The 12,324-nt window shown below is 52.3% G+C and overlaps 1 protein-coding gene across 1 annotated transcript in view; it reads left to right on the plus strand.

The window, feature by feature from the left end:
• Positions 1 to 8,638: 8,638 nt before the first annotated feature.
• WBP1L (WW domain binding protein 1 like) overlaps positions 8,639 to 12,324 on the plus strand; it is a 79,013-nt gene continuing 75,327 nt past the window's right edge. The window contains exon 1 of the mRNA XM_030568611.1: positions 8,639 to 8,774. Coding sequence (XP_030424471.1) covers positions 8,688 to 8,774 — 87 coding nt within the window. The 5' untranslated portion in view covers positions 8,639 to 8,687. The remainder of the gene's footprint in view (positions 8,775 to 12,324) is intronic.

The following is a 12,324-nucleotide window of genomic DNA, read 5'->3' on the forward strand; positions in this document are numbered from 1 at the left end:
AAATTGCCCTGTAGTGACTGTTGGGAATTGCGTATGTATAGGTCCTGTTTTAATGAAACTGAGTAAGTAAAATTAGACTTGGAAAAATTACATTTTTATTGGTCAATGTCAGTAAACATCAATTTCACTGCACACACACACACACACACACACACACACACACACACACACACACAAAAAATATTTCCATCAATAATAATAAAAATTCACAGATAGGCACAGTAAGAAAAATGCTGCTTGAGACCTTAGCTTCCAAATCCAGTGATTCAGACTTTTGAATCAGGCTTTTTACAAATGGGCTAGCAGATGGACTAGTAAAAACAGGCATGACTTGTTGCCGTAAGGATACTGACTTTAGGTGTTGTGATGGATGATGTTGATAATGCATGTTATAGCAGTTATAAAGCTTTCACTTTTTGAATCTCCATGTCACTAATCATTAATTGTTTCTTCTCCAACCACAACATTCCGTAGATTGAAATGTGCTTCAATAAAAATAGAGAAAACTGCTTAACCCATAATCTCTCACAACTGTAAACACTTACATTGATAAAAATCTTTTAAAATGCTTTAAAATAAACATTGATATCTGTTGAAATTTTTAAAATGGAATTTTGATAAGCCTAGCTAAATGCATCTATTAAATTCCCCTGCTGCTTGCACAGCTCCCTCACTAAGGCTCCCATCCCGCCTTTACAAAAACCTTGCAGAACCCAAAAAATAACCACAACATAGGATGTCTTCCCAAGACTGATCATTTGTTCACATGCTAAGAAAAACAAAGGCATGTGTAACAGCGCCACCTGGTGGTGCTTACCCAAGAGTATTTTCATGTGTGTTCTAGATGGCTTTTCTTTTGTCCGAACTATTCAGCACATACAGTGCTGCCTCAGGGCTAGTTTAGACTGTGTTCAGCTATACATGGGCCAGCCTAACATTGCCCTGGGGAACTAACAGGTTCTTTGCCATGACGGAACAGGAGAAATGTCCACACGTGCACATCATTAATAGCACTAGCATAGAAGGCACCATCATTGTTACCTAGCAGCTCTGTGTTCATGGGGATCCAGGGTGCAGTACCCAGCCTGTCTGACTCCCCACCCCAGCCTCTGCTTGAACTAAATCTGCATCAGAAGAAAGACTTACAAAAAGCAATGAAAAGGCAGTGGGAGACACACCTTAACCTCTGGGATAAGGATGACAGGATTAAGGAAACTCCCCTGGCCTTTTGCATCAAAGATCGGACAAAGAGGCTTCTCCATTAGCATACAGAATGGAGAACAGAGATTCCAAGGCAAGAACCGCACAGAACTCTGGGACCAGAAAAGCAGGGAAGCACTGCATCATGGGGGATCTCTGCTCCAAATGTTCATGACCCTACACCTGCATATACCCAGCTCAGTAGTTATCAGACCAATTCCAGTAATAAATCCTTTAATGGCATCCAAAATAGTGAAGCTCCCTAATTGCGTTGTGAGCTCCCTCCAAGGAATACCATCCAGAACCAGGAATGATCAGCTCCAATCTCTAGCCTGACCAAAACAACTTTGGTATTCTCCCTTGTTTACACATAAACAAATCTAGTATTCTCCCTTGGACCACTGTTGTTTCTCTACAAAAACCCACCCACCCACACTCAAGTAAGTGTTCTGATGCCTGGATCCAAACTCTGCATCAGTTCCATTGGGACTTCATCTTCTCCTGACTGATCGTGCTGGGGGCTCTGCCTGTCTCCAGCACTCTGGATCCTCTGCTACCACCACCACCTGGAACCCCCACTCAAATCAAGCTCCATGGAGTAGTGGGAATCCATCTCTCTCTCTAAATAAATATCTGGAGATATACCTATCACATAGAACTGGAAGGGGGACCCCTAAAGGTCATTGAGTCCAGCCCCCTCCCTTCACTAGCAGGACCAAGTACTGATTTTTTTCCCCAGTGCCCTAAATAGCCCCCTCAAGGATTGAACTCACAACCCTGGGTTTAGCAGGCCAATGCTCAAACTGTTAAGCTTTTTTCTCTCTCTCCTCCCTCCCACCCTGAAGAGTAACCCTAATAAATGAGCATACCCCAAAGTAACTGGCAAAGCTGGTAACATCAAAAACAAGCCAGCTTTAGGTTGCCGCCCCTTTAGCCACGTCTCCAGGTGGATTTCCTGTCCAGTAGCTTCAGTGCTACATCTTTGTGAAGGAGGACCACACAAACAAGGCTGACGCACAAGGCTCTGCTGGTGGAGTAGCAGCAAGAGACCCAGCAGCTGGCAATGAGAGTGCAGCCACCTTCTCCAAGGAGTTCCTCGGGCAAGGGACGAGCACCATGGATGGACTTTGTATTGACCAGTTATGGCACCACTGTTCAGGAAAAGGGGGGTCTCTCAGGGATCTCATACTCTGTGTGCAGAAAGTCTATCAGATGCCCAGAGCCTGAGTCCTCCACCACAGACTTTCATTCTTCTCTCAGGCAGAGGGGCAGGAAAGAAAACTGGAATAAAGAAGGCAAAAGACACAGAGGCGGACACCAGCCGATGCTTCCACCACCATTTTCACTTCTCCAGGAATGTTGCTTCAGTGAAAGTGAAGAAGGAAAAGTTATTTACTTGTTCCCTTATTATAAGAACTAGGGGCCACCAAATGAAATTAATGGGCAGCAGATTTAAAACAAATACAAGGAAGAAGTTCTTCATGCAGTGCACAGTCAACCTGTGGAACTCCTTGCCGGAGGAGGTTGTGAAGGCCAGGACTATAACAGGGTTTAAAAGAGAACTAGATAAATTCATGGAGGTTAAGTCCATTAATGGCTGTTAGCCAGGATGGGTAAGGAATGGTGGCCCTAGCCTCTGTTTGTCAGAAGGTGGAGATGGATGACAGGAGAGCAATCATGTGGGGAGGGATAGCTCAGTGGTTTGAGCATTGGCCTGCTAAAGCCAGGGTTGTGAGCCCAATCCTTGAGGGGGCCATTAAGGAATCTGGGGCAAAAATCTGTCTGGGGATTAGTCCTGTTTTGAGCAGGGGGTTGGACTAGATGACCTCCTGAGGTCCCTTCCAACCCTGATAGGATGATTACCTGTTAGGTTCACTCCCTCTGGGACACCTGGCATTGGTCACTGTCAGTGGACAGGATACTGGGCTGGATGGACTTTGGGTCTGACCCAGTCTGGACATTCTTATGTTCTTACATCTCCTGTCACGGTGAGTACTGGCATGCTGGACAGGCACTCTGGACCTGACTCAAGAGGAACACGTGCTGTTTGTTTTGCTGGGGGAGGGGTTTAGCGATAAGCTGAGCAAACACTGCTGCCTTGGGAGGGACAGAGGGTTTATTTATTTATTAATTTTGCTAAGCAAGGATATGTTTTTACTGAGCAATTGTGAGCACAAGTCCTGAGCAAACTGATGGCCAAAAACGTGAAACATGACAGCGTTTTATCTTGAAAAGAAAAAATCAAATCAAATGGGAATTACATGCAAAAAAATCCCCCCCCCCATTAGTGCAAAGAGACAGGTAGGCTACACTGCACATCCAAAAGCCAAGACCTTTCCTAAACTAAGCTCTGTCAAGCGGCTCTTTCTGTTCCTCTTTACTTTAACGTTGTCACTGCATTATTGGTTATTTAGTCTTGGGGACTGAAGATGCAGCATGTGCAACATGGCAGAGCTAACACAGCGGGAGCAACCTTACACCTTAACAGTGGGAATGTATCCACTCACCTGTCATGCTGATCTCCTTCCCACACCTACTTTCTCTCCCTCCCCTGCCCCGATCAGGAGGGGGACTGCCGGGATGGGATTCTCAGGCTTGCGGGTTCTGAGCTGCTTAGTGAGCACAAGCAGAATGTGCTCTGGACAGGAAGGGATTAAGGCAATTTGGGGTCCTAGGCTTACCACACATGGAGCCTCCTATGGCCCATGCACTGTGAAGCTTTCCCACCTGTTCCCCCACCATGACCCTATATTGTCCTTCTCTAGGGTGGTAGCAACAGGGGCACCTGCACTGGAGCTGTTTGGGCATCAGGCATCCTCCTGAGTCTGTCTTGACTGTCATAGATGGGGCCAGAGACCAGACCAGACCTGTCAGGTTGTCTAGTTCAGTTTCCTGCCAAGGCAGGTGATGATGGTACCAATCATACTGGGTGGGGAGGAGGATGAAGTCTTCAGACAGTTGGGGCATGATGGGGACATGGTAGCAGAGGAGGGAGGGTCTGGGTGTGACAGGGAAGGGAGGGTTGGGGTATGACAGGGATGTTATCGGGGAGGGTCAGGGTATAACAAGGTCACAGTTGAGGGTCATGGGGGAACACAGGGAGGGAAGGGAAAGCTGTGACGGACACAGTTGGGGATGATAGGGACATGTAGCAGAGGAGGGAGGGTCCAGTGGTGACAGGGTCAGGGGAGGGAGGGTTGGGGAATGACAGGGACATGGTCAGGGGAGGGTCAGGTGTAACACGATCACAGATGAGCATGGGGACACAGTCGGGGAGGGAGAGGAGAGCTGTGACAGGGACACAGGCAGGGAACTGGGGGTGATGGGCACACAGTCGGGGAGGGCGGGGAGACCTGTGACAGGGACACAGGCAGGGAACTGGGGGTGATGGGCACACAGTCGGGGAGGGCGGGGAGAGCTGTGACAGGGACACAGGCAGGGAATTGGGGGTGATGGGCACACAGTCGGGGACGGAGGGGAGAGCTGTGACAGGGACACAGGCAGGGAACTGGGGGTGATGGGCACACAGTCGGGGAGGGCGGGGAGAGCTGTGACAGGGACACAGACAGGGAACTGGGGGTGATGGGCACAGTCGGGGAGGGCGAGGGGAGCTATGACAGGGACACAGGCAGGGAACTGGGGGTGATGGGCACACAGTTGGGGAGGGCGGGGAGAGCTGTGACAGGGACACAGGCAGGGAACTGGGGGTGATGGGGACACAGTCGGGGAGGGCGAGGGGAGCTGTGACAGGGACACAGGCAGGGAACTGGGGGTGATGGGGACACAGTCGGGGAGGGAGGGGAGAGCTGTCATAGGGACACAGTTGGGGGTGATGGGGACACAGTCAGGGAGGGAGGGGAGAGCTGTGACAGGGACACAGGCAGGGAACTGGGGGTGATGGGCACACAGTCGGGGAGGGCGGGGAGAGCTGTGACAGGGACACAGGCAGGGAACTGGGGGTGATGGGCACACAGTCGGGGAGGGCGGGGAGAGCTGTGACAGGGACACAGGCAGGGAACTGGGGGTGATGGGACACAGTCGGGGAGGGAGGGGAGAGCTGTGATAGGGACACAGTTGGGGGTGATGGGGACACAGTCAGGGAGGGAGGGGAGAGCTGTGACAGGGACACAGGCAGGGAACTGGGGGTGATGGGCACACAGTCGGGGAGGGCGGGGAGACCTGTGACAGGGACACAGGCAGGGAACTGGGGGTGATGGGCACACAGTCAGGGAGGGAGGGGAGAGCTGTGACAGGGACACAGGCAGGGAACTGGGGGTGATGGGGACACAGTCGGGGAGGGAGGGGAGAGCTGTGACAGGGACACAGGCAGGGAACTGGGGGTGATGGGCACACAGGCAGGGAGGGAGAGGAGAGCTGTGACAGGGACACAGGCAGGGAACTGGGGGTGATGGGCACACAGTCGGGGAGGGCGGGGAGAGCTGTGACAGGGACACAGGCAGGGAACTGGGGGTGATGGGCACACAGTCGGGGAGGGCGGGGAGAGCTGTGACAGGGACACAGGCAGGGAACTGGGGGTGATGGGGACACAGTCGGGGAGGGCGGGGAGAGCTGTGACAAGGACACAGGCAGGGAACTGGGGGTGATGGGGACACAGTCGGGGAGGGAGGGGAGAGCTGTGATAGGGACACAGGCAGGGAACTGGGGGTGATGGGGACACAGTTCGGGGAGGAGAGGAGGGCTGTGATAGGGACACAGGCAGGGAACTGGGGGTGATGGGCACACAGTCAGGGAGGGAGGGGAGAGCTGTTGACAGGGACACAGGCAGGGAACTGGGGGTGATGGGGACACAGTCGGGGAGGGAGAGGAGAGCTGTGACAGGGACACACGGCAGGGAACTGGGGGTGATGGGACACAGTCGGGGAGGGAGGGGAGGAGCTGTCATAGGGACCCATTTGGGGGTGATGGGGACACAGTCAGGGAGGGAGGGGAGAGCTGTGACAGGGACACAGGCAGGGAACTGGGGGTGATGGGCACACAGTCGGGGAGGGGCGGGGAGAGCTGTGACAGGGACACAGGCAGGGAACTGGGGGTGATGGGCACACAGTCGGGGAGGGCGGGGAGAGCTGTGACAGGGACACAGGCAGGGAACTGGGGGTGATGGGGACACAGTCGGGGAGGGAGGGGAGAGCTGTGATAGGGACACAGTTGGGGTGATGGGACACAGTCAGGGAGGGAGGGGAGAGCTGTGACAAGGACACAGGCAGGGAACTGGGGGTGAGGGGCACACCGTCGGGGAGGGCGGGGAGACCTGTGACAGGGACACAGGCAGGGAACTGGGGGTGATGGGCACACAGTCGGGGAGGGCGGGGAGAGCTGTGACAGGGACACAGGCAGGGAACTGGGGGTGATGGGCACACAGTCGGGGAGGGCGGGGGAGAGCTGTGACAGGGACACAGGCAGGGAACTGGGGGTGATGGGCACACAGTCGGGGAGGGAGGGGAGAGCTGTGACCAGGGACACAGGCAGGGACTGGGGGTGATGGGCACACAGTCGGGGAGGGGCGGGGGAGAGCTGTGACTGGGACACAGGCAGGGAACTGGGGGTGATGGGGACACAGTCGGGGAGGGAGAGGAGAGCTGTGACAGGGACACAGGCAGGGAACTGGGGGTGATGGGGACACAGGCGGGGGAGGGCGGGGGGAGCTGTGACAGGGACACAGGCAGGGAACTGGGGGTGATGGGGACACAGTCAGGGAGGGAGAGGAGAGCTGTGACAGGGACACAGGCAGGGAACTGGGGGTGATGGGGACACAGTCAGGAGGGAGAGGAGAGCTGTGACAGGGACACAGGCAGGGAACTGGGGGTGATGGGCACACAGTCAGGGAGGGCGGGGAGAGCTGTGACAGGGACACAGGCAGGGAACTGGGGGTGATGGGCACACAGTCGGGGAGGGCGGGGAGAGCTGTGACAGGGACACAGGCAGGGAACTGGGGGTGATGGGGACACAGTCGGGGAGGGCGGGGAGAGCTGTGACAGGGACACAGGCAGGGGAACTGGGTGGTGATGGGACACAGTCGGGGAGTGGAGGGGAGAGCTGTGATAGGGACACAGGCAGGGAACTGGGGGTGATGGGGACACAGTCGGGGAGGGAGAGGAGGGCTGTGATAGGGACACAGGCAGGGAACTGGGGGTGATGGGCACACAGTCGGGGAGGGAGGGGGAGAGCTGTGACAGGGACACAGGCAGGGAACTGGGGGTGATTGGGGACACAGTCGGGGAGGGAGGGGAGAGCTGTGACAGGGACACAGGCAGGGAACTGGGGGTGATGGGCACACAGGCAGGGAGGGAGAGGAGAGCTGTGACAGGGACACAGGCGGGAACTGGGGGTGATGGGCACACAGTCGGGGAGGGCGGGAGTGGAGAGAGCTGTGACAGGGACACAGGCAGGGAACTGGGGGTGATGGGCACACAGTCGGGGAGGGCGGGGAGAGCTGTGACAGGGACACAGGCAGGAACTGGGGGTGATGGGACACAGTCGGGGAGGGCGGGGAGAGCTGTGACAGGGACACAGGCAGGGAACTGGGGGTGATGGGGGACACAGTCGGGGAGGGAGGGGAGAGCTGTGATAGGGACACAGGCAGGGAACTGGGGGTGATGGGGACACAGTCGGGGAGGGAGAGGAGGGCTGTGATAGGGACACAGGCAGGGAACTGGGGGTGATGGGCACACAGTCAGGGAGGGAGGGGAGAGCTGTGACAGGGACACAGGCAGGGAACTGGGGGTGATGGGGACACAGTCGGGGAGGGAGAGGAGAGCTGTGACGGGACACAGGCAGGGAACTGGGGGTGATGGGGACACAGTCGGGGAGGGAGGGGAGAGCTGTGACAGGGACACAGCAGGAATGGAGGTGATGGGACACAGTTGGGAGAAGGGGAGCTGTGACAGGGACACAGGCAGGAACTGGGGTGATGGCAGTCGGGAAAGGTTACGGGAGGTGATGGGACACAGTCAGGTGGGAGAGAGAGCTGTGACAGGGACACAGGCAGGGAACTGGGGTGATGGGCACACAGTCAGGGAAAGGGTTACGGGTCAGGGTGATGGGGACACGGTAGGGGCAGAGAGAAGGGAAGTACAGGGACATGGTCGGGGTGTGTGTGGCGGGCACAGGCCAGAGGGCTGTGCTGGTGCCCTGAGCTACCATCCACCTCCTCCCCCCCGCCACCGCCGGCCCTTTAAATGTCAGGTTCCCACTTCCCCCTTCCATGTGCTTCCGCCACACCTATCATGGCAGCCAACCCGGAAAAAGTTCTTCCCGGGACGCACTCAAGATGGCGTCCCACGGGCTTAGCCCAGCCCCTAGCGGGGGTGGGTGTCACGAGCGGAAGCGGCATTAGCCAATGACAGGCAGAGTGGGGCGTGGGGTGACCCAATGGGAAGGCGAGGTGGGCGGGGCGGCAGCCGGGGCCCCCCTCTGCTCCCGTCCCGGGCCGGGCCGCGGTAGGGTTAGGTAGGCGGGGGGTGGGGGGGATGGAGAGGAGGCTCCTCGGCGCCATGGCCCTGCTGCTCTTCCAGGCCCTGCCCGAGGCGCTGCCGGCCAGCGTGGAGCCCGCCCAGGTAGGGACCGGGGGGGGGGCGGGCAGCGGGCTTGGGGGGCAGGTGTCTGAGGAGGGGGGAGGGGAGCTGCCCTCAGGGGACAGGCCTTGGCAGGGGGCGTTGACCTCTCAGGGCTCTGAAGGGGGGGGGGCTCGAGATGCAGCTCCCTGGGTTGAGGGGGAGGGGGTGTTTCTTTGGGGCTCCCTGGGTTGAGGGGGTGTTTCTTTGGGGCTCCCTGGTTTGAGGGCGAGGGGGTGTTTCTTTGGGGCTCCCTGGGTTGAGGGCGAGGGGGTGTTTCTTTGGGGCTCCCTGGGTTGAGGGCGAGGGGGTGTTTCTTTGGGGCTCCCTGGGTTGAGGGGCGGGCGAGGGGGTGTTTCTTTGGGGCTCCCCTCTCCCCCTTCATGCCCGGGAAAGGGGTCTGCTCAGGTCACTGCTTTCACCTTCCTTCCTGTGCTGCTGATTCCCTCACCACGCTGCCCTGCGCACCGTCCAGATTTCTCCCCTTATTCTGAGCTCCCCAGGTGAAGAATCTCAACCCTCCCTGCTTCCCTTCCCATGTTCGGTTGAATCTTTTTGCCTCTGTTGTCATGTTCTTGTACCTCATCTCACCCCATCGCCCTGTGTCAGCACTACCCTGCCATTCTTACTCTGTGTGGTGGTGTATGAAGTACCCTGGGTAAAAGAAAAATAACCAGCCAACCCCCAAACCTGTAAGTAAATCCAACAGGTTATTAGGTTTAAATCCAGGACAGGTAATTATGATCTTGTATTCTGACCTCCTATGTAACTCAGGTCATGGACTGTCACCCAGATATGCATCCAGCTCAAAATATATTGTTCAGGACACCCAGTCTTGACTAACTGGAGAATTGACCACAAAATTTATGATCTCCTCCTGATTGTATATATTTACCAAGGTGGTTGAAAATCTTGTTTTGCAGAGTGGCATGAAGGCTGCTGTTTTGGAGTGCTGACTATCTAGAATCTTTTAAATATTTTCAAATGCAGTCTATCTGTGACCATGGAAATTGGAGATCTGTTAAACCATCATGTCCTTTCCTATAGGGGCTAGTGCAAAATTGTACCCTATTGGGTATTGTCGACTGTGTCTTCGGTTTGGTTTTACTGACCCAAGTGGTAAGGCTTCGACCACTTCTTTTGGGAGATAATGTAAATACATTTTTCAGCTTACTGCGAATGGCATATCTTAGTAGTGTGCCATTGAGGGAGAGGAATTATTTCTAGAAAACTGGGGACCTCTGTGTTCCCTTATATACAAACAAAGATGCAGTAGTTGCTGTAAAGTGAGTAGAAGATACCTGTTAGTCCCTGCCTCACAAAGTATGTCAAACAAGAAGGAATTGGTGAGGGAAGACATGAGAATGGTAATACAAGCAAGTTTCAGAGTAGCAGTCGTGTTAGTCTGTATCTGCAAAAAGAACACACTTCTTGTGTATGCAATTTGTACATCTAATCTTTTAAATCAATATCACAGCAAAATAGACCTTGGTGGATATGAGAAGTGGGGCTAGGGGGAAGAAGACAGCAAGAGAGTGAATGGGCTGCTTTAAAAAGCTTATGTATTTCATGGGTGAAGGTACACTGTTATTGGTAGTGTGTATTTCCTGTGGAGACCAGATAGAGGCAAGAAGCTATTTTATAAAGTTTCCTTTTTATAGTTTTAGTTCAAATATAGAAAATTTGCTTATATTGCTTATTTTAGATCATAGGTTACCTCTGCATCTCAAACACCTAGTGTTATTTCTTTGCCTATGATGAATTGTCGCCAGAAATGTGAAATCTTGAAAATAAGCTTACCAAAATTTTATTCATGTACACCTGCATCCATGCCACTTTATATTTGTAATTCCTTCAGATTTTATAAATAACATTGCTAAAACTAGGTTGGGGCAGTACTTGCACTGGGAGACCTAAAGAATGTTGAGGTATTATTGCAGGGAATGTGTTGTGTAATTCAGTACGTTGAGCCCTTAGTGTTGAGTCTGTACTGAACAAATGTTCCCAAGAGCATGCTCTGTTGCAAATGATTCTGATTTTCAGATTAAAAATACTCCAGTATGCTTGTAGTCTCTATCAAAAAATCTCCTATAGTTACTCTTGTTTTATTGCTCTATACTATCTGGACTTCAGTTTGCTTAACCATGCTCTGCCTCCTTGTCCTTTCCTTGCAATTTCAACTGTATCCAGGAAACTGGAATTAATTTTGAGAGTATGTATTAGTAAATTAAGGGTTAAAATATTGTAGTTATCCAAAAAACAACACTACAACACTACAAATACAACAACACTACAAATAAAAATTTAGAGTTAAGGTTAAACTGAAATCAAACAGTTAAAGAGGTTTGGATTCTTTAACTCTGCTCTGTAGTGACACCATAAATGGTGGTGGGAGTGAAAAAATTAAATATTTCTAAATATCTGCTTTATCGAATCTGGAACCATAAACTCTAAAATGCATTAATCATAATTCTGTGGTGTTGTATCATGTCACTATAGAGTAGAATAAAAGTAGTTTGAATGCCTTTTCTGTACGTTTCCATGCCTAGCTTATATGGATTTCTTAGCTTAATTACAACTATATTCTGTTGAATGTAGCTTATGCACAGATTTAAATGAGGTATAACTAATGTGAAAAGAGCCTATGTTGTTCCACTTTTAAGATCATTTGAGACAAAACAGTCTGACAGAGCTTAAAGGACACATTTTACAAGTCTTCTCAGTGTAATGGGTTTACTTGTAAAAAGTCTCATGCCAAGTTCAAAATCAGTGTTCTAATTTTGGGGATGATACTCTTTAGTCTTTATACATAAGAAGGAGGCTGAATCCCTGCTTTAAGTGAAAAACTCAACTCTGGAGCTGAAGCTATGTCGAGCATTATCATAATATGGCATTTCTGTTTAATGTTCTAAACTTTTGTATAACATGGGTGTACACTGTTAAACAGCTGCCACATTTCACCTGAGGTAAGGCTGAATTTAGCACCCGGGATTCGAGCTGGTATCCTGCCTCAGGTAGAGGTCTGTGCCTGAAACATCAGAGCAAGATAAAAGCTCTATAACCCACCGATGGGTGTGGTGAGTGTACAGGTCCTTCTTTTTCGGCTACGTCTACACTAGAGACCTTACAGTGGCACAGTTGTACCAATGCAGCTTTGCCTTTGTAACATTTCCTGTGTAGCCGCTCTGTGTTGATGGGAGAGACCTCTCCCATTGGCATAATTAAGCCAGCCCCCATGAGCGGCGGTAGCTATGTTGGTGGGAGAGCGGCTCCTGCTGACTAGCGCTGTCCCCATCAGCCCTGCTGTTGGTTTAACATATGTCACTTGGGGGTGTTTTGTCACACCCCATGAGCAACATAAGTTATACTGACAAAAATGCTAGCATAGATATAGCCTTAGACCTTTGTTGGCCTAGCCACTTTTATTCAGTGAGTGAAGTTATTCCTATGACTTTAAAAGTGCATTGAGATCCTTCGGAATGAAATCTGCTGTATATAACCGGAGGCCATATTACACCTCTGCCACAATATCCTTTGAGACTATTGGTTTTGG

The sequence above is a fragment of the Gopherus evgoodei genome, chromosome 7, assembly GCF_007399415.2.
Source record: "Gopherus evgoodei ecotype Sinaloan lineage chromosome 7, rGopEvg1_v1.p, whole genome shotgun sequence".
Lineage (NCBI taxonomy): Eukaryota > Metazoa > Chordata > Testudines > Testudinidae > Gopherus > Gopherus evgoodei.